The 23,008-nt window shown below is 32.8% G+C and overlaps 4 protein-coding genes across 6 annotated transcripts; 1 reads left to right on the forward strand and 3 right to left on the reverse strand.

The window, feature by feature from the left end:
• Window positions 1-2,004: 2,004 nt before the first annotated feature.
• On the reverse strand, window positions 2,005-6,678 carry LOC121217422 (boron transporter 4). The gene is made up of 14 exons (XM_041093000.1): window positions 6,407-6,678; window positions 5,646-5,748; window positions 5,476-5,558; window positions 5,072-5,264; window positions 4,815-4,953; window positions 4,547-4,712; window positions 4,310-4,476; window positions 4,053-4,226; window positions 3,830-3,925; window positions 3,612-3,728; window positions 3,197-3,516; window positions 2,796-3,072; window positions 2,551-2,688; window positions 2,005-2,456 (listed from the first exon to the last, which is right to left on the reverse strand). Exons 2-14 carry the CDS (start codon window positions 5,744-5,746, stop codon window positions 2,406-2,408), a joined length of 2,022 nt encoding a protein of 673 aa, XP_040948934.1. The 5' UTR covers window positions 5,747-5,748; window positions 6,407-6,678; the 3' UTR covers window positions 2,005-2,405.
• Window positions 6,679-8,262: 1,584 nt separating this feature from the next.
• Window positions 8,263-9,582, forward strand: LOC107907296 (EG45-like domain containing protein). The gene is made up of 3 exons (XM_016834614.2): window positions 8,263-8,472; window positions 8,579-8,879; window positions 8,968-9,582. Exons 1-3 carry the CDS (start codon window positions 8,319-8,321, stop codon window positions 8,972-8,974), a joined length of 462 nt encoding a protein of 153 aa, XP_016690103.2. The 5' UTR covers window positions 8,263-8,318; the 3' UTR covers window positions 8,975-9,582.
• Window positions 9,583-10,646: 1,064 nt separating this feature from the next.
• Window positions 10,647-13,774, reverse strand: LOC107907297 (glucan endo-1,3-beta-glucosidase). 2 transcript variants are annotated; one of them, XM_016834615.2, is made up of 5 exons: window positions 13,565-13,774; window positions 12,380-13,102; window positions 11,296-11,880; window positions 10,928-11,207; window positions 10,647-10,840 (listed from the first exon to the last, which is right to left on the reverse strand). In XM_016834615.2, the coding sequence occupies exons 2-5, from the start codon at window positions 12,818-12,820 to the stop codon at window positions 10,815-10,817; spliced, it is 1,332 nt and encodes a 443-aa protein (XP_016690104.1). In that variant the 5' UTR covers window positions 12,821-13,102; window positions 13,565-13,774; the 3' UTR covers window positions 10,647-10,814. The 2 variants fall into 2 exon arrangements, with proteins under 2 accessions (XP_016690104.1, XP_016690105.1); XM_016834616.2 differs by having other exon boundaries at window positions 12,380-13,118; window positions 13,565-13,724.
• Window positions 13,775-14,532: 758 nt separating this feature from the next.
• LOC107907298 (probable protein phosphatase 2C 22) lies at window positions 14,533-17,517 on the reverse strand. Of its 2 annotated transcripts, none has more exons than XM_016834618.2 (4): window positions 16,972-17,517; window positions 16,391-16,597; window positions 15,748-15,959; window positions 14,533-15,398 (listed from the first exon to the last, which is right to left on the reverse strand). In XM_016834618.2, exons 1-4 carry the CDS (start codon window positions 17,125-17,127, stop codon window positions 14,834-14,836), a joined length of 1,140 nt encoding a protein of 379 aa, XP_016690107.1. In that variant the 5' UTR covers window positions 17,128-17,517; the 3' UTR covers window positions 14,533-14,833. The 2 variants fall into 2 exon arrangements, with proteins under 2 accessions (XP_016690107.1, XP_016690106.1); XM_016834617.2 differs by having other exon boundaries at window positions 16,391-16,600.
• Between the last annotated feature and the right edge of the window lie 5,491 nt (window positions 17,518-23,008).

A 23,008-nucleotide genomic window follows, 5' to 3' on the forward strand; every position in this document is an offset into this window, starting at 1 on the left:
AGGGACTAAAATGAAAATTTTCTATTGAGGTCCCAGCCTAAATTTGTTCTAGAAAGCTAGAGGTAAATCATAAATTAATTATTGAAGGTAAAGTATACTAACATATTATTTTATAAAAACTTAAGGGACTAAATGGTTGCTTACGGAGTGTAAAATTTTTACGGCATATCTAGAGACACCGTCGATACATTTTTTTTTCGATGTAGACATTTATTTACATAATTAGACTTCCCAAAAAAATAGAAAGGAGTAGAAAAATTTATTTTCACTTTCGAATTAACTCAGTTGGATATCTTTATAATTCCATTCGACTCGTATCTTTGAAACAGTGAGGCTACTTGGACCCAAATTGCTATAAAAATCTCATTATAAAAATAATGTTATAAATAATAGTCCACTTTTTTGTAAAATGCTATTACAATATATATGCTTACTTTAGACAGTGGTTTTAATTCACTTTTAGCAAAATTATTAAAATATTTGTGCACCATATATATGAAATCTGGTCCTTGAAATATATAAAATTAAATATCTCTATTAAAAAAATATATATGTAGAGATCTCTATAAAGTTTGGTTTGAAATAGGAAGCCTATATACTTTTTATTTTGATAGATGGAATTTTATAGAGGAGACCCTGTAAGTCTTAGGAGTGAAGTTTAAAAATTTTGTGTTATGGAATCAATTTGTTAAAAAATTAATTTTTTTATAAAATTTTATTAAATTAATGCATAATATTTTTTTTCCTTTACGTCATTAGTGAACTTATATTTTATTTTTGTTAAAGTTTTTGACCAAACAATCCAAGCCTTAAATACATAAAGGTGTTCATGAAGTCAACATGTAATTTGTAATTTTTGTTCGCAAAAATAAAAATTATTCAAGTGCTTTTTGGTATCACGAGAATGCAATATATCAAAATTTCAAATACAAGATTCACAATAATCATACTAGTAAAAATAAATTTTAAATAAAATGCTAAATTTTTAATTAATATTCAAGAAATTCAACATTACAAACACAGTCATGTCTAATTTCTTTAATGATTTGTATTAATCAATCTCCAAAATTTATTCAATTATAATGCTATACAAAATCAGCATTTCAAAATCATTCAATAACTAAAAATTTAAATCTTGTATAAAAATCCTAATACATCACAAGAAAAACTACTCTTAATTTTCTATAGATTAATCAACAAAACTTGAAAAGAAAAGAAAAATCCTTACCAAATTAAGGAGACTCGATTGAAATTATCGAAAGATTGAACACTGGTTTTATAAAAATTTTAGACAAAGTGTGAGAGAAAAGTGACGAGGGTCGGAAGAAAATAAAATAATTAGATATTTTTTGTTTATTTTTATCTAAAATAATTGTTTTTCAAAAATTTTGGTCCGCTCTTCCATTTTTTTGGGAGCATATTGTTTAAGAAATCATTTGCAAAGTTCAAAGGAATCTAGACAATTATTTGTCTAAATTTATCATACACAAAAAATAAAAAATTTATATTTATTATTTTTTTAGGACACATGTCAACATCTTATTGACTGTAAGTCTAAAATCTAACGGGGTGTTATAGTTAAGTTGGAATATATATTAACCTAAAAATAAATACATATTTACTTTGAAGGACAAATCAGAGCTTATCACTTGCTTGAGCTAATGTCTAATATCTGAGTTCGGGCTTAAATACCTTATAATTCAGGACCAGTCAGCAACCTTGAAATTATTTGTTCCCATTAAAATTGATATTAAATTGATTTAATTTAGAGATAAATCTTTAAAATGTTTACATGAAATTTTTACTGCTTTTTTTTTCTATTAAAATTGATATTAAATTGATTTAATTTAGAGATAAATCTTTAAAATTTTTACATGAAATTTTTACTGCTTCTTTTTCTCCATTACTGTTACCTTCCGTACATTGATATGCTTTGATGGAGAAAAGAGAGAGATTATATTATCAGTTATTCCAAAAATATAACATTTTTATTGTTTCTGGAAGTGCATGATGCCTACGCATGAACACTGAACGCATGCTGAATTTTATATCGATGGATAGAATACATTACAGAATTTCAGGTTCATCAATGAAGGAACAAGGCAAAGACAGATTATCAATCATTTAGGTTGATCCTTTGCCCTGTTCCACGGTCATCTTTATTAAATTATATAAGTCGGGTGCGCAGTTTAAAAAAAGAAAACATTTAGGCAAGAAGGAATAACACTGTACTGACTGTTTTGAGAAAGATCTATCAATGCAAGCCTTTCAAAATTGTCTCTTCCATTCCTTCCTCTTACAAGAAAAGTGTCACCAAGCTCCGACTTTCTTTTTTGGGGGGTGATTAACTAGCTATACTAAAGGAAAGAAATTAGCAATCTTCATCATAGCAGGCTCGGCTTACACTAAAACCTATTGCTGCTGCTGTTGAGTTCTGCCTTTTCTTCTGGATGAACCTGAAAACCATGTTCAAGCACAAGGATGAATAAACAGATAATCTGTACACAATACAACATCACGAAATGTAGATTTACAGAGATATATATATACCTGATATAACCTTTCTTCCTTCGTGCTTCTACTTCTAAGTTTTAACTCTCCTCTGTTGGTTGTTATCTCATCTAATATCTCAGCATCATAAAAGTCATCTTCACTTCCTTCACTGCGTGAGTCGGTTGATTGCTCTTCCTGTTCCCAAGAGTGATTGCCAGATATCAGTATGTTTCCAACACTGGCATATTCGATTTTTCACACCCCTTACCAGAAAGGATCAAAAAACAAAAAACAAAATGTACCCTGATTAAATCAAAGTTTCTTCGCGGTGTCCCGGATTTTTCTTCATACTCAGCAGCATCGAGTTCCCGAAGATGTTCATAATGGAAAAACTTTGGAAAGATGTGCTCTCTGATGGTGATGAGAAGGAAGAATGGCAGTGGGAACAATATTCCAGCTATAGGTATCCATGTTACCCCAAAACATATCACGAGATACACAAATTGGAACAGTGTAAACATCAAAATGGGTTTGAAAGGCACTGACTCCACAAATGATGCATGAGCACCTTCGAAAACTCTATTCAAACATATAAAAACCAAAAATAACATCAACCTTAACATTCAATTTGTATACATATATATATATGGATCTATTGCCTTATAAACACACTTAAAATATTTCTAGGATCCATTTGACTTACTTGTAGCGCCTGCTAGGAGTGATGAAAAGTAGCAATAACCTTTCCCAGAACTGGTTCCCTGGGAGGCTATCAATGGCCATGTAGGCAAAGTATCCCCATAATACCGAGGTAGGTATCATTTTTATTACAGGCAGAGCACACAACGAAAGTCCAACAAGGAGTGACTGCAACAGGTTGCTTACTCTTTGCTCATTAACTCTAACTGGCAAATAAGCATCAATGTCCTTCTCGGGATCAAAATTTTCTTTTGCATCATCATCACCATCACCACCTCTCATTACTGCCTCTTTCAAGTTCTTCAACTCATTATCAACTGCAAGCTGCAATAACATTCATATTATAATGTTGCAATCAAACAAATATGCCTGAATGCATGTGGATATAGGGAATAGTACGATAAGCCACTAGTACTTACTGCAGGAGATTGGTCCATTTTTATAAACACGGCTTGCATCCTTCCATAGATCTCTGAGTTGCTTGCATGTTGCAACTTGCCCTCCTTGGCACTTTTTACCATTTTTTTCCGAATCAACTGTAATTGATATCAGTTATATAATCTAAGAATACACACTGATGAAAATCATTTAAGAATTAAGAGAGTAGTTTCTAAAAGTACTACACGGTACACCCCACCTGCTTCTTGAGAACTGAAAGGCTCTTAGTGTGCATAGGAGATTGTGGAAGGACCCCATTTGAAGGAGGGAGTCCCAGCAACCCACAAATTAAAGTCTGAAACCATGATTGAAAGGAAGCATTTAAGCCTGAAATTAGTAGGAAATATAAATTTGAAAATATAACTTATGAAAAAGGGGAGGAGAACAAAGAGAGAGTAGGTTAGAAGCATCAGTTGAAATACCATTACTCCTAGCAACAAGACATCATAATGGTAAGTCGATGGATATTTAAGGTTAAACTCCTTTTGTTGCGCCAACTGTGAAGCAACACTATGATCAAAGAAGTATAGTCCTGCTATCATCAATGCTGGTATAATGGCAGCAAAGATGTACTCTATTGGAACATTTCCCATATCCTATAATAAGAGATTTGATAAAGTTTAAGGTTATGGATTTTACAGATAATTCAAGCATATATGGAAATTGATTCATGACTTACCTTTATCACTGTCCAATGAGGTAATGATTCAGGTTCCCAAAGAAGTGGACAGAAAAGCCTCCTGGGAATTCCAGAATTAACTTTTCTTGGTACTGTGTAAGACAATGCAGTCCAACACACGACCATTAAGGGAACTCCATATTCTGCAATAAAACTTCGAAACCACCCTGAAAACGAAGTTTTTAGTGAAGCTATCAGATAGTTAATCAGTCAATCCTAGTTGGTGAGTTGATATACCTGTTCCATACCGCCATGATCTTGCCTTCCTCGTCTTTAGAGCAGTGATTGTCAGCCCAAATGAGAAAATGACTGCCAGCAAGCCGTTTGTATATAGCCAGTGGAACTGATATTTCTCCAGATTAGGATTTTCACCTTTGGGAATATTGAACTCACTCACCACTCCCTATGATCCAACATTATCATTATATAATAAGGGTCAATTTCAAACCAAGGGTTCTGTCATCACAAACCTCACACTTTATTTTATGCATAAGTCATTGAATACCTTAATAGCCTCTTGAATGAAAAGAACAGTTATCAACATGCCAAAAAGCTCTCCAGCAATTCTTGTAAACCTAGTGATTATGGTGCATGCATTGAATATAGCAAGAAGAATGAGCAGCAAAGCTGTCCATACACAGACCCTGAAAGAAAAACAAAAGGAAATAAATAACATTTCTGGTGAAATAAAAAGCTTAAAAAACATTAAATAAACTCATAAAATTATAATAAGAAAACAGAAAAGGGAATTATGTCTAGTACCATGCAGCCCAAGCCAAAAAGAGTTGCTTGCCCAACTCTGCCCTTGCTTTGCAGAAATTGTACAAATAAGTGTACATTATAATTGTTGGCTCTGCAACACCTAAAATCAACAAAGGCTGCCCACCTACAATGGAGTGAATGATTCCACAAAGAGCTGTGGAAGCCAATGTTTCCACTGGGCTAAGAGCACCATCTGAATAAACAAGAAAAAATATAATCTTAACTCTTAAGGATTATTCATGAAAAACCATTAATTGAAGAAAAATGTTCCTTAAAAAACACCCATCATTTCAGTAATTAATATTCTTTGAAATAAGATGGCTGTCATCGTAGTAACTTCATCCTAGATCATATTGGATATTAATTAAACATTATGATTTTAAAGAGACAAACAAATGGAGTACCTGTATCTCGACTCAATTGCTCACCAAAGGCAATAACAGGAAGAGCAGAAGCAAAGAAGATATACGTAGTTGGAGCTAATATCCTGATCGAAATATATAAATCAAAATGGGATAAAATGTTTATTAGAGGAACATAAAGTCGTATAAAAAATTTAAGAACAAGAACATACCGATATCCTGAGCGAAATCCACTGACCCAATCTTGCTTGTAGCATGCACTTCTTCCCTTGACGTCTTTGATTATCCCCTTGAATGGACTTATGTTTTCCATAACTGATGCAAGAGAAAAAAAAAACCATAAATTATATAATTAAACTACATTCTATTAATGACAGCAACACTTAAGGCCAAAAAAGAAAAATAAGACGGCAACACTTGGGTCACCTGAATCCTAATACCCTCTTAATTACACAAGACAATAGAGTGAAAAGTGTGAAATATCTCTATAAGGTAGGCAAATCACATGAAAGCATATCAAGGAGAAGATTCATGCATGCATGCATGCATGCATGAATGTGGCTTTTGTGAAGACCAATAGTAACGTAAGAAGCGATGATACAACTACTTGATGAAAGGGAGAATTAATTACCATAATCAAAACAATACATTTAACTGGTAATTTACAAGTAATAGTAGCATATACTAATACAAGAAGAACCGTCCAAACGAATTGAATAGAAAAGCCATATCATCAACACAACCAATAAAAACAACTTTTCAGATGAATGATACAACGCAGACTGAATCAAAAGAAGAATCCCAGAAATGTCTAAGGATTAAAAAAAGAAAAGCAAACCTACATTACTTTTTTCTTTAATTCTTTTTTTGTATATTGTAAACTAAGGTTGTTGAGAAAAATTTCGATTTGGAAGGAACTCAAAATGTTACAGAAAATTCCAGCATCAAACGAAGCATAGTATATTTTACTCACATTTTCATGAAAATGAAGCATACAACCCCCAAATCAATGGTGAATAGGTTTCAGATCAATTTTAGGCGGTGGATTGTGGAAGCGAAAAGTTGTGAAGTTTTCTGTTCTCTCCTACACTCTCCTTCCTAAAGAAGAAAGCAAAAAAAAAAAAACTTTCTAAAAGATTTCGTTAAAATGAAAATGGTGTATTTATTTCTCAAAATATTTTTGTTATTTTTTTTGGGAAGGAAATTTTCTGAAGTTTTTCTTAACATGTCTTTCGCAGAGAAGATAGAGGGAGAGGGACCGAGGGAGAGCAAATTTCTGTAGGCGTCGGGGATAGTTAGAAGAATAGGCGGGTGTTGCGGGCCCTTAAACTTTGCTACCGTTGCTGACGTGTTTTTTCTCTATGGGCCAGGCCATTTTGGTTCGTTTTCTCTAGTCCGGACCGGGTTTGAGATAGTATTTATAAATGTAATACTTGATTGTGATCATAAATTTTTATATACTTAAAACAATATACTATGAAATTAGAAAATGAATCCATTGGTCAGCTTAATTAATTGTCTCTTTTTTATGTTTAATATTTTCATTTTTAACGAAGCAATGCTACTTGATTCATTAATTTATGGTACATAGAATGTAAATTCAAGTAGAAAGGCGCTAGGGCCCGGTTCCAGAGTTCCTGCAGTTAGCCGGCTAAATTTACGGTTTAGGCGGCAGTGATGTAACTTCACATTTCACTCTCATATTTATTTTATAATTTATGCATTGTCTACCATTTTTAAAATGAAATCTTCTTAAATTTATTTTGATGTTTTTTAACAATATATTATCAGTTTAAATACTATGTGCAACCAATAAAATACATTAAAAGCCGGCGTTTAGGCTGACCAAAACTACTAATCACCCTTAAAATACAGGATTTTCTCACTTTTAATTAATACTATAAGTGATAAATGTTAAGTTTATGTTATTTTTTAGTATTTAGGTTTTAGTCTTTTGGATTACAAAGTTTGGATAGGAATATACATATTCATGAGTCGGGTTATTTGTTCAGGTTTAAATATTTGTCCAAAATTTTGAAGAGTTTAGATAAAGATATTAGACTCGAAAAATGGGTTTGGGAAAAAAATAGGTCCATTTAAAATATGAGCCAGGCTTAAACTTGAACATTCAATACTTGAGCTGGGCCCGTTTTAAAATTAGTTTATAATACTTTATATATACTATGTAATTTAGAACACATTAAAAAAATAAACATATACTAAATATATAACATTATAATGTAAACATTAAAATAATTTAAGATGACTATATAAAAAATGTATAAATTATTAAATATTAAAATAACATAATATAAAAAAATTTAAAAATTTTATAAAATAATATGAATAGACCTAAAATGGGCTTGAGTTAATTTTTTACAAATATGAGTAGGTTTATGCAAAATTTTAAATTCATATTTTAAATCGGAACATCTTTTAAGTAGAACTTTAACTATCCTTCTACTTTCTATGTTTATTTATCGGTATCAAATTACGAAGATTTTATTATATTCCTTTTGTATTCAAAATTAATATATATTTATGCTTTCTAAAATTCTATTAAATAGGATAATTATTCTATACTGTTATTAAAATATAAATAATCAATTGAATCTTAATTCAATTGAGTAATGCAAGAATACATAAATTATTTATATATATATTTAAAGAAAACCAAATAAAAAAATTTTAGAACAGATTTGTTTTAGAATGCAGAGTATTTATTAACACTTTTGATTTGTTTAACGTACGTAGCAATAACTCAATTACCTTTTATGCTATATAACAGTTAAAATGGATAATAACGAATGAAAAAAAAAATGGCATCACCATGCTTATTTATAAGAACTCCCGACACCCACAAACGTGTGCTTATTAAGAAATTCATGGGAGTCTTCTTTGATTTTGCAGGAGAAATGCCGAACCAGCAGCGTCCATGGCGTCTATCGCTGTTCATCGTCTTCTTCCTCGTAGCAACGTTCTTTAATCCGTCTTTGGCCGATGTTGGCACTGCTGCCCATTACAGCCCCCCATATCTTCGTTAGTGATCATCTTCTATATTATAATTTAATATTTACAGTTTAAGGTTGATAATATATATTATATGATGGAATACTGATGAGGTTTTTGATTGTTTTGAGTGCAGCCACCGCCTGCTTCGGGAACGATGCTTCCCAGTTCCCGACGAACAACTTGTTCGCAGCGGCAGGGGATGGAATATGGGACAACGGAGCTTCCTGTGGACGGCAATACTTGGTGAGATGCATCAGTGCGGCTACCCCAGGAACTTGTAATCCAAGTCAAACCATTCAAATCAGGATAGTTGATCGAGCGGAGACATCGGTGTCTAGGCCTTCCGCCAATGGTGCTACCATTATTCTTTCCAATACTGCTTTCGGCGCCATTGCAAACCCCTCCGCCGCATCTGTTAACATCGAATTCCAACAGTAAGAACACTGCAACGCATCAAATATAAACTCATATATAAATCAATAATTTGCTTTGAAACTCATATACTGTACTTTTCCGTGGCAGGGTTTGAATTTTGAAGATTACCGTACCTCCACAGTACTTGCTTGATGAAGCTTTTGGATCATTTCTTTTCGTGTTTTAGAGAACTCCATTAATCTACTAAAGCCAAAGGGTTTTTTCTTTTTATTTATTATCATATATATACATTTTTGTTTTTCAATATCTAGTTGAGTTAATTACCTTTTATCTTTCTAGAAATATTTTTAAATGATTTAATAATCAATAAAAATAAATTTGAGATTTTACGCAAAATAAGAAGATTGGTCAACACAATACAATGCAAGATTCAAGCCATAATTGGTGATAATACAGTAGCAGTTGATAAAAATAAAAACATGTTAAAAGAGTTTTATAAAATGAAATGGCCAAACCCTACCAATCCCTCTCAGCTATACCCCATTCCAAATCATGTATGGACAATACCAATATTATTAGAAAAGGATTTTAAATGTGAATAAAGAATATTGTGGGAAAAGCATTAATTAAAATATGTTGACATATAAACTTATATTTTGACAAAAAAAGCTTTTGATGATAAAATTAAAAGGCAAAGATACGAGGAAGGTTTCTGCTTTGCTTGGTTTAGGTTAAGTTTAGGTTATCAATTTTGTGTCCTAATCTTACCAAAACAAAGCTTCTTTCTTTTTGACCTTTGCGAAGCTTCCAAGAAGCAGTTGATGATCTGCCTCCCTGAGTCGCATGAACCGCACCACCTTTTTGACGCCATCTTATCTCTATCGTCATCTTCGTGTTCACATACACAAGAAAAAAAAAAAACTCGAGTTAATGATATTATTGACGGAGATAATATGATTTCTAAAATATTTCATGCCCAACACTGAATTCCGCTTGTTCTATGTTTAAAAGAATAAATATTGAAAATTTAATATTATATTAATATTCGTATTTAATTTATTTTGGATTAGATAAATCCGAATTTTAAAACATTTTAACCGTAGCCCAACCCGACTTTTATATATTTAATATTGAGACTCAATCACTCTGCCTAATGAATATATATTCCTACTCTTTATTAGATAATCACTATTTTTTTTTTTGCTCATATCATTAATCATATATATACTAGCTTAAGTAGGTTAAATTCTACCATCTGCTATTTACAAAAGTTGTAAATTTAATTTTATTATTTCTAGTACCTATATTTTTCAACCAAAGGATAAAATCAAAATAAATATTGAAAGAGATTAAACTAAATTGTATATTTTTGTGATAATAAAAATAATATTTCATCATTTTAGTAATCTATATTTTCATAATTTTTTTTAAAAAAATTTAGACCAAAATACAATTTTATTATATACCGATTGAAATATTTTAAAATTATAAAGAAAAACTAAATCAAAATATGATTTTATCATATATTAACTTATAGTTCCATTATTTTTAAGAGATTAAAAAAAATAAGATGATGAAATTTAAGGTTCTTAAGTTTTATGACTTAGCGTAAACGAAAAGTTCTATGATTTTAGGGTTAGAACTAGAAATAGAACTTCAGCGATTAAGATTTCAATTTAAGGTTTATGCTACGAGTATTAGAATTAAGAGTCTAATGAGTTATAATTATTTTTTTATGAGATTATGAACAGAAATCAAATCTCAAATATCTGACCACATGATTATATATAACTGAAGTTAAGCTCTTATTTTAGTATAAGAAAACATTTCATTCAAATATTTAATTTACTAACAATCAAGGCATTTGCATAGTCACAGAGTTTAAACGAGGGCAGAGGTTGGACCAATCCATATAAAATGAAAGTTTGAAACATTCTGCTGATAAATAGTAATACAATCAACCATCTTTACACACATTCTTCGCTTCGGAATTTTCAGACGAAACGGCAGTTAGGATAACCTACACACAATCAATAATAATTAAAACTATATATTGTCGATTTTCATCTACGATAATTTAAGTTTAGGATGATCGTATTTCACTTACTTGGATCGACGGTGGTGATTTGACCGGTGCCGGCAAAATCGCAGCTGAAATAGCTCTCACCTTTGGTTCGATAGTAAGTATTCATCGCGAAGGCAGCATGAGCCCGGAGAGTGTTGGGTTCATAGCATGCTCCTCCGGGTTGAATCGGTGTGCAATCAATGCCTTCTTGACCGCATGCATAATCCAGGTTCGATTGCAGCTGAGTGTTGCTAACATCGACTTTCGGAACACAGAAATTCTTGCTGGATGATGGTGCTGGAGTTGCTGGTGTTGGTGCCGACTTATATATCGAACATGCAAAATCAAATACAACCATTAAACATTTTCGACAACAATAAAGTAAAATATTTAGTTAAAAACAAGCATACCTGCCCTCTTCGTAGAAGCCCGACATCATAAATAGGGGTCAAGTCGGGATTAAACATTCCCCAGTATTTCTCAACCAATGGACCTGGTTTTTGATTCTCGTTAAACAATGCAAACATATATGTCTCGAAAGTGCGGTTCGGCATCAAAGGTGTTCCTTTGCCCGAAACAATTTCCTTGATCACATGCCCATTGTAAGAAATTGCATTTTCCATAGTGGCGAAAGGGCTGGTGGCATCACCTTGTGTCGGCCAACCAGTTTCACCAATGGCAATCTCCACATTTCCATAGCCAAGGGCTTTCATGGCAGTATAAGTCGAGTCCAAGATAGAATCAAACATATTGGTGTAATTTTTCTTAGTATATTTGTCATAGATTCCACTGTTTGGCTTGAAAAGTGCATAATTCAATCTTCTCGTTATGTCCGGGCTAAAGTAAGGATAGGGGTTGACCATGAAAGGTGATTTGGTCCGTTGATGGAATTGGAGTAAGGGTGCAAAGAAACTTTGATCATAACCGACCATGAACCGCATCAAACTTGGTATCGTATCCCGTCGGAATATGTTAAGTGCATGAGCACTCGTGACCTATTCAAAAACAACAGAGAAATTGAAACAGTGAGATTTAAATCAGAAACAATCCAACAGTAACATAAATTTCTAATGGCAATTTAAGGACCAATCGGTTTGAATTGGGTCAAGGCAAGCAAGGACTTTTCATCACTCTATCATATAAGTAAAGAATATAAGTAAAGAATATTTGTTGTTTTCATCTTAATCTAATCCTTTCCAAACTATTTTTCGAAAACCAATGGTCTTAACGTGAAGCATGAAACATGGAATATTGGTCTTGCAATGTTAAAAACTTACAAGAAACCCAACAAGGTTTATCAAATTAAGCTAATAGGTAATGACCAACATGCCCTGGACATACAAGCCGGACAATCTTTTAACGGGCTAGCACAAGAACCTATGCGTAGAAGAAAAGGGTGCAACCATAATCGGTCATCGAATTAACAACGAAAAACAGCATATATATATACAAGATACCAACTATTTCAAAATATAAATGATGCATTCATCTAACCTTAATGTCTTGAAATCCAGCTTTATTCAAGGCATAATGAAGACTCCGCATAGCCGGCACAAGGTTATTAATCCAAACATCGTTTTTCGAGAACAAGACTTCGGTACCAACGCATATGTATTTGATCTTCGTTTGAGGATGAAACGGGCTAATATGATCAGCAACCCATCTTCGCGCCGTAACAGTGTTGGTAAGACCAGGAATATCCCCATTGCCAATCGTGACAGAAACCGAAATTCCAGTGTTTGCAAAAGCTCGAAGGACATCAGGATTAGCGTCGAACAACTTGACACTGTCGAAAATAGTTTGGGTTTTAAGGAAATTGGCAACGACAGATGGAGGTGGAAGGTTGTCTGCAGTCATGCCATAGTTCACTCCAATGCCAGTGGTGGCCGTGAAGAGTTGAAGAAGTACGCCGATGAGGATAAAGACAGCAGTCATGGCTATGGAAGGAAGGGATTGAAATGAAAAATGGTTTCAAAAAAGGAGGTTCGTACGGGGGCTTATATAGCCTATAAGGGGCCGGAAATTGGGTTAATGTTCAACAAAGAAGCAGCCAGGGATCGATTTCGTAATAAGAAAAGCTAGATTCTTAAGGAAAGAAATTTACATACAGGAAGACTTGTTGGTAAGAAAAGCTAGATTCTTAATCTATTTGAAGTGAACAACATACAGCACAAAGCAAGAATAAATTGCAGGTTAATTCAAGCCCCAGCTTCCAGCCTGTAGAGAGAATACCCTGAATTTGTAATGCTCCATACGTAAAGCAAATTGCAGTAAAGTTGAGAAAATTTGAACATAAAACAAAAATTATTCATTATTAACATGATAAAACATAGTAGTAATTTTGTATTCTAAGAGAAAATGCCTATGCTTTGCAGCAGGTAATGAAACTAAACCAGCAGATGAAATAATCAAATCAATTAACATGCAGAAAAAAAAAACAATAATATCGCTTTAAAAGAATAGATCGAATAACATACACAAGTAGTATATAGATTAGTACTTCCCAAAACAGAAACCCACTAAAAAAAGTAGGCAGCCAAAGAAGCAAAATAACAAAGGGAAAAAAATAAATACAGAGACATGAAGCATTTAAACTCGTTAGAATCATATATATAGAGTGAATCTAAATTTGAAAAGATAAAAGATGTAGGAAAGCAAGAAGGGAGGTGGGTAACTTACATGAAGCAAATGATGAGTTAGTGTGAAAGGAAGTTTCAGATTTGATCTGAGTGAAGAAGATGAGAAGGAAGGTAAAGGTTTGGAGTTTGAACAAAGAGAATAATGAGACAGCAAAAGGGGTGGGTGAGTGAGTGAGTGAGAGGGAGAAAGTGATCCGCTTGTCTCTTTTTCGAATCTTATACAATTTTAAACAGATAGATTGGGACATTACGATCACATGTGTCATTGTGTCAGGTGTTTACGTTATGAGACTGAAAACTCCAAATAATATTAAATTAATTAAGGTTTCAAACATTGGTCCCGCTCCCACACAGTGCTAGAAATTTCTATTTGAAAGAAAAAGGAAACGGAATTGGAATTGGATTCTAACACTGTGAGCTACAGCATTTTGAAATATATTTAAAATAAATTTATATATCCAACAATTATAATATAAAATCATTGACACATTATAAAACTCATATATCGCAATTAGGTAGAATTTAAAGATCCAAAACTTTAACGGGGGCTCAACTGCATCACGTGTTGTGCAACGGGCGGTGAACAGTAACCCGCTGGAATGCGTTACCACTTACCACTCACTTTTTCGTTTCCAGTGTCATTTTTTTGGTAACAATCTCTACACATATACCAATACAAAGTTATCACGACTAATTTAGTGCCATCATAGCTGCTGCTGCTTCAATTGAACGTTTGTTCTCAATTTACTAAACTTTTTAATTAGGTAAATTATATACATTTTAATATTTTCATTTAATTGGACAAACAATTTTAACAATGAAAATGATAAAATAATCAAGTACGTAACTTACTCTTTCAAATTTCTCAAGCCTTTTATACTTCAAAATAATATACAACGTATGCCCACCAAATTTTTTTCATTCTTTTTAATTTGTTAAACTAGAAAACAAACAAACAAAGAGTTATTAGAGAATAATAACAAATTAAAGATAAACAACATCAGTCAGTATGAAATCAAAAGCATTATTATAACTGAACAAAAATGGGTCCAATCTGTCACATGCAAAACCATATAAAACAGTGCTTTCTACCTAAAGACCTGCATTTTAGAATGAATAAATTCAAAGTGCCTTTGAAATGAGAACATAAATCAACCTAAACATCCTACTTTAGAAACAATACATTATGCAGAACGACTTGCCGCTGTGTATGTTACAGTTTAGACTCACTTCTCTCTTCTCAATACCTAAAAACTACAATCCAATCTAAAGAAAAGAACAAATATAGAGTAAGCATTTTGTCACCATCTTAGTTTCCCAAACCATCCAACAAGCTTTGCAACTCTCTCAATCCCTCTGCAGAAAAGCTCCTCCGCACTCTCGCACGGGGGGCAACCAAGTTTGGGGGCGGATTAGATTGAAAGCAAACCACCACAACAGTCAAGTTATCCTCGCTTTTCCTTTTCAAAGCTTCATCCACCAGATCCTTACTGCACATGGCAGGATCATTATGCTCTTGAAGTCTCCGCCTAGCAAAATCAACTGCATTTTGGCTACGGAAAACATCCCAAAGCCCATCACATCCTATGATAAGGAATTCATCTTCCTCTGTCAGATCTGCAGTCATAAGCTCGGGCTCTGCACTTAGTGGTCCTCCATTTGCATCTTTCATTCCTTCAATGTGCCAATCCCCTAATGCACGAGCCACATTAAGTTGTCCGTTGAGGTAACCATCGTAGACGGAACCTCCTAATGCCTCAATGCGCTTTCTCTCTCTATTGCAATTGGGTTTGTGATCTCTTGACATTTCAATTGCTTTGCCACGACGACATAAAACAGCTCGACAATCTCCAACATTTGCCACAACCAACATTCTGCAATCAGAAAAGAAGGCAGCAATGGGAGTTGAGATCATATCATTATTCAAAAGCAGAAACTCTAATTAGCTAACCTGGATAGTACAACAAATTAAAGCAGATTCATACAGACCCAATAATCTTTGCCAACAAGTTCTAATGCTCGCTATATATCATCATAGAAACAACACAAATGAGGGTTACAGCCATCCATGATTTTATCAGTTTAAGACACATTAGCAAACACCATGTAATTAATAGACAATGCCACCAGATTGAAGGCATGGAGAATGCTATTGCATTACACATAAGCTAAAGAAAAGAATACTTCAAACAAAAATACTATCTGTCAGTAAATAATTCTAACCTCCCAAGAACAAGAGCTGTCAAAGCAGTGGCACCAGAAGCAAGGGCTGAATCCAGTGCACAAGCTTCTGCAAAAGCTGTATCAGTTTGCAGAAAAGCTGAAGCAACGATCCTCTCAACCTCTTCAGGAAAGTTTTGATCCTCAACAATGAACCTTGGCAAATGATAGCAAGCAAAGTCAGCAGCATGCTTCCCGCCATGTCCATCAAACACCTGACCACCAAAAAAGTTGAAAATGAAAATGTCAAATGCCTAACAATACATAAACAGATGCTCAGTAAGTAATCTATCAAACGTCCCAATCCATATCGCCATATCCCTACAATTTAAAAAACCTTATACAATCCAAAGTCATCTCAAAGGAACCTTGAGATTATGTAAGGAAGCACCAAACCTTCTAAGAAACTAATAGGAAAATAGCTTTCAATGCTTAGTGAATGAACTGAACAGTTGAACCTGAATAGACCTCAACTCTTAGGCTTCACTAAAGAACATCATAGTTCAAACCTACTGACCAGAAAAATGCAAGTACAGAGGAAAACTACAGAACAAAAATGTCGAATCTAAAATATACCTGCATCATGATTATAGTTAAAAACAAAACAAAACACAAGAGGAATAAAACAATTAGGTAAGGTTCATACCCCATAAAAGGCATTGGGCACATCAGCACATTTCTTGAGACCGTAATCATGCGTGAAATCATCAATTCGCAGATATACATCTTCCATTCTCGTTCTAAACCCTATGTCAGCCCATGCTCCGGAACGGATAATAGGGGTGAATTCAGCACCACAGTTTTCCACCTCGTATCCATTTCCAATAGCAATATCCAATGCCTTTGACTTCACCTGCTAAAATTAGAATCGGAAGAAATATAAAAAAGTGATCTCCAAGAAAGCCAACATGTTCAAGCATTTAGTCTGATGAAAACAAATTCTCAAACTCTCTCTATATATATATCCCATAAGATAATATAATTAAGAAAGAAAGAACAATGCTAAGGGTTGGCAAAGCAAATAAAAATCTCATAATTTCCTTTCAAGTTGCAAACTTTGAGAATCGCAAATATACAGTACTATTCAAGATTCCAACCAAAAAATAAAAAAATAAAAAAAAACCAAGGAACCATACAGGATGTACTAAATTCTCACAAGTAAAAAATCACCTTCAATTAAAATGCCACCGACACACACACATATATAAACAAGAATAGGGAACTCACAAGAGAGGGGTGCCGAACGAGGGACTTCTTACAAGGCTTCAAAACGCCATCAGTGGTAGGACTCTGCTGTCCAAACGATGGCGTACGAGGATTCGGTGGCTTACCCTCGCTCGTAATCGGATTATCTAAACAACCAAATTCGTCGTTTCCCTTCATCACATTCTCCAAATTCAACCCCAAATAACTTCAAAGAACTTTTTTTTTACCTTTCTTTTATACTGAGTCAACTCGCTAGTCAATCCAGCTCAAAATTCTTGAAACAACCAAGCTAATGCGATAACAACAACTAGGTAACTCCCGTCAATGAGTCTCAAATTCGCCCACAAAATCCCAATTAGGGAAAAAAACAAATATATTAAATAGCAACTGATTTTCTCGAGATTTAGGGTTTTCAATCTTACGGTATAGAAATGGGACTAAAAATAAATTAGGGTTTAGAAAAGGAATGGAACAGAATTAAAGCGATTTTCACTATTCCTTTTTCCCCAAAAATGAAGAGAGAGAGAGAGACTTTGGGCGATTCGTTTTTTAGCTGAAAAATCTGACTGGTCGGTTTTTAAAGCCAAGCACTGGGACCTCTTAAACGATGTCGGTTTGCGACTTTTTGTGATTCGGATTTGCAAATATCAATTTTTTATTTTATTTTTCATCCAATTGATAGTGGTGTAAGTACAAGAATAAAAGTCAAGTTTTGCTAATCATTAAGTAATTGAGTTAATTAACGGTCCAATCAGAGTTGATGTAGCCCAAAAACAAAACACAAAAAATTATATTCTTATTTTTAAGATTTTCTTTGGCTTAGTTCTAAAGAAATAAATCTGGAATCTCCTTTGCTTGAATCAGCAGAAATGGAGTTAAAATGGGTGGATTTCCACTTGGTATCGACGGTCCACCCTCTCTCTTTATTTTTATAATAATATTTTAAATCTGGACCATTAGTTAAAATAACGTGATTTTATTTATTTGCTTCTTATTCAAGCAAGGAGATTCCAGATTTTAAAATATATAGACAATTTTAATTACTTTTTTATTTTTATTAAATGCTTTCTTTCAGGAATTTTATCAGATGTTTTAAACTAGATATTAATAATGATTTTTCACAATTTTATTTCTTTAAACTCAATTAATTCATGTCATCTAAAATCAAATTCATAATATAATATCTTCCCAAAAATTTATTTAATCCAGTGGTAAGAGATATTAAATTAAATTTCCCGAGAATCAGCATCCTATGATAAAAAGAGTAAATTTCAATTTAAAAAATAATAATTAGTAAGATTCATTTGATGATTTGATGATAAATATAACGGATCAATACTTAGTGATAAATAGAAAAACATACATTAGATTCAAATATCGATTAAACGATCAATCTTGAAAATGAAAGAAAAATATTTAAATTTTAATTCATATATTCATGACATTCGGAAAACTACTTAGCCAAATTGCATAATTGTTTCCTTCCTTACTCGGTTGTTAAAAGAGGAAAAGAATCTGGTCGTTACAAAGTTAGTTGGCCAAGTGACACCTATGGCCCTTAACCTCTTAAACTCACTGTCTTATTAAACCTATGTGCAGCTTTTCATTAACATAAACTACCCCCAAAATGCAATGTTTCATATAATTATGTTCCATGACAATTACCCATTCCCTCAAAAGATCATTGTCCTCAATGATCAAATAAGGGAAACTTTCTATGAAGCTGCTGTAGTGGTTCCTAGATGGCGTCCTCTGTGAAGGTGTTAGCCCATTCTATCATTGCTTCGGTGACTGCATGATTGTCTTTCTTAACCATACGTCATTCTAAGACTTAGACAAGTTCTTTGACCATGGCTTCATAGGTGTTTATTATTGGTAAAGTAGGTTGAATTGGAATAGTCCCAACATGTTTTTTGAGCTAAGATACATGGAATGTAGAATGGATTCAGAACCTGGAGGAAACTATAGTCAATAAGCAACTCATCCCACATTGGCTTCTATGGCAAAAGGCTCAAAATACTTAGGAGATAATTTATGTTTCATCACCCTTCTGATCGAGTGATGTCGATCAGGCTACAAACTGAGGTATACAAATTCTTCTACCTAGAACTCCCTATCACTCCTGTGTCGATCTACCATTTGCTTCATTCTGTCCTAAGCTTGTTTCAAGTGAAATTGAAGCAACTTTCTAACAGCTTATCGATGTTGTAGGCTCCAACGAGTTATGGTATGTAACACCCCTAACCTGTATCCGTCATCGGAATATGGTTATGGAGTATTACCGGAATAAACATATTAAATACAGACATTTCATATTATTATTTAACATTCATGTCGAGTGTTATTCATAAAGTCCCTTATGAGAGCCCTCGAGGCTCAAATTTCACCTTAGAATTGAATCGGGACTAAATAAAAAACTCAGAGAATTTTTCGCGAAATATCAAAATTTTCCAAGGTGTAAGGGTCACACTCCTGTATGGTCAGGACGTGTGGCTCACACAGCTAGGTGACACACCCGTGTCTTAGGCTATGTGGTATTTGAAGCAAGGCACTTGGTCGTGTCCCCAGCTCGTGTAACTCTCTGACTTGTAATACATTTAAGTGCAGGGATCACACGACCAAGCCAAACGCCCGTGCGCCAGGCCGTGTGATAAATTTTGAGCATTCAGTTTTAAAATTTTAAGATGCAGGAGACACACAGTCAGAACACACGCCCATGTGCTAGGCCATATTGTTGGATCGCCAACACCCTTACGGCGTAGCGGAAAAATTTAAAAATCGGCGACCCTAACCACGGATCCATGTGTGAGGAACGAATCGGGGTGAAAAAGGTTACGAAATTACCTAATGTTTTATTCTGATTAGACAACAACTTCCCAACAACATGTAGTCTGATCTACAGTCGAACCAAGTCGCAATCTATCGAGACTCCGACCTCTACGTAATCCACCCAGTTGACTACGAACGGAAGAAATCCCCAAAACAGTTTTGAAAGTGATTTTTCTTTGACGGTTGCTAGACTCAAGCCAAAGAAAAACGGGATCCTTATAAATCTTTTATTTTTAGGGTTTTTTAGGAATTAAATAAATATAATAATATTTTAAACCGAAAATTATAATTACATTAATTATAATATAATTTCGGTAAACCATATATTTATTTGAATTCATATGCTAACCAAATTCATGTCCTAATTATGCGTACAACAACCTTGTACATAATGTGTTGGAAATTTGATTACTGAATTAAATTAATTCTATAATTAATTTAATTCAAACGACCCCCAAAAAACAATACCAACTATGGTTTATTCCGTTCATTTCAACTATAGGATGTGACCCTGTAGGTTCCTGTAACGTTAGCAGTAATACTAGAATGATTCCAATGTTACAAACAATGAGTGGCATCTAGCAATGCATCATTGCTACCTAAGTCACAATAGATCATGATTCGACATAACCTTTTTTATGATTAACCTTTTATGCAATTGTAACACCCCCTAACCCCAAACCGTCGCCGGAACAAGGTTATGAGGCATTACCGGACATATCAAACAATTTACAAATAATTCTTAAATAAATAACCAACATATTAAAATAATTCATAAATTGTTATAAATTTTACTAATTGATTCCATTCATCATTTTTTTTTATAAAAATTTCGGCAACATTTCTGCTTATTTTTACATATAACCCCCTGCAAAATTTCAAACATAACCAACCCAATTCCAGTATTTCAACCAAGGCATTTATATACTTAAATCTTACTTGACATATTGACATAACAACTTAATTAATAAAAATCCTATTATCATTTCTAATTAATACATAAAACTAATCAAGCCATTTCAATTTCATACCAATGCCATAAAGGATTTCTATCATTTTACTAATATAATCATCAAAACACATAATATCTTACTTTACAACAAAACTATATAACATACCAAAATAACTATTATAATTCTTATGTACATGCCACTTCCATTTAAGGAAGAAAACATCACCAAAATCTCTATGCAGGAGTCGGGATTGTCCTGGATGCTGAACCGAGACTCTGACCCCTTTTCAACCTGCGCACGGAAACAACCATACGCTGAGTATTGTATACTCAGTGGTATTAACATAATTCAAATTATAATAACAATAAAGAATTATAATTACCAAGCATGTAACTATCCAATTTCTTAAATATCAAATAATTCATAAACTTTCATTATTTAACAATCACATATCACATGTAACAATTTCAATCACTACTTGAACATTAAGTTCATGCCTTTTGTTTTCAATCTCAATTTCAATCCAAAATTTTAAATTTCCTCATATTCAATACTACAATCGATCAAATTCATTTAATTTTCTTATTTTAATTATTTACCCTATTAACAATCTGGACTTTGACGGATACACGGATTCCAACCCAATCACACCAGTACGGCACATTGTGCCTAAGACGGTACATAGTACCTGATCAGTATACGACACATAAGTGCCTGAAACGACACACGAGGTGCCTGAGATACGACACATAAAGTGCCTGATGTACAACACATAAAGTGCCTGATCGGCAAAGCCGATAAATCCCGTACTCTTCCAAATCCTATGGCATGCCAACTATATCCGACTTAGCCCGACTAGTTAATAGGGTATTCAAATTCTCAATTCTCTTTCATTTCCAATTCAAGATCACTTTTCCACTTTCTAGTCAATTAACAATTTAATACCAATACATATTTCAAATAATCACATATAATCATATTTTGATTCAATTCAAATCACTTTTCAATCAATACACAATTCACATTTTCACACATATTCATAAATTAATTCCCTTTATTTAATTCATATTTTAAAAATTCATTTTTCAATCAAATTCAAATCACTAATACTTTTTAATCAATATACATTTCAAATACTCACATATTTCCATCATTCAATTCAATTTGATTCAATTCAAGTCACTATTGTCATTCCAATTGCTTACCTAATTTTTACTTACCATGCATTTTAATTAAAATATAACAATCAATAATAAATAAATTTTAATTATAGTAATACAAATCCGAATTTGCTCGATTATTCCTCAATAACCTTCTCATTTCCTTTGTGTGCCGATGCCTCGAGTTGCTTGTTAGCTACGAAAATAATAATAATTTACACCATTAATTACAACATAAATTAATAATAATAAAATTTCTATCTAATTTATACTTTGATTCCAATTTAATCCTAACTAAATTTATCTACTTTTCTAATTTAATTCACACTCTATTTCTATTCAAATTTCTTCTAAACTAAATTTTATCTACAAATTTTTCAGCATTTTTCACTAATTTCGAATTTTCCTCAACTTAATCCCTAAAATTCAAAACTTGTAGCTTACTTCACAATTTAATCCTTTTATCAACTCTAACTAGAAATTCTATCAAATAAACCCTCAATTCCATCATTTATTCAACATAAACCCTACTCAAAAATCTATTAACTTTCAAATTTTCAACTTAAATCCAAGAGTATTTCACTCTAGGATTCTAAAAACATCAAATTTATGAGAAAAGGACTTGATTTTACATACCTATTAAACTTCAAGCTCCAATTCCCTAGTTTTCCCTTTTATTTTTCTTTCCCCTTTCCTTCCTTTCTTTTTCGTCTGTTCTCTGTTTCTTTTAAGCTATTCTGTTTCTATTTCTTCTTTTGTTTCTTTTATTCTTTTATTTTATTCCCTTTTATGCATTAGTTAATAATAATAATAATAATAATATATTATAATAATCATATAATAATTTTTTTTCACAAATATCTTTTACTTAAATTATAAGAAAATATTTTATTTTATTACAAGTGTACCTATATAATTACTACTATTACACTTGTCTTTATATTTACCATACATTTGTCATCTATTTAATTTATATAATATAATACAATATAATATAATATATATAAAAAATAAAAATCTAAGATTTTTATCACTCATACCGTCCCATTTCTTGTTAATGGCTTAATTTCCATTTTAATCCTTTTTATTTTCTATTAATCTATAATTCAACTTTTA

This window comes from Gossypium hirsutum, chromosome D05, assembly GCF_007990345.1.
Source record: "Gossypium hirsutum isolate 1008001.06 chromosome D05, Gossypium_hirsutum_v2.1, whole genome shotgun sequence".
NCBI lineage: Eukaryota > Viridiplantae > Streptophyta > Magnoliopsida > Malvales > Malvaceae > Gossypium > Gossypium hirsutum.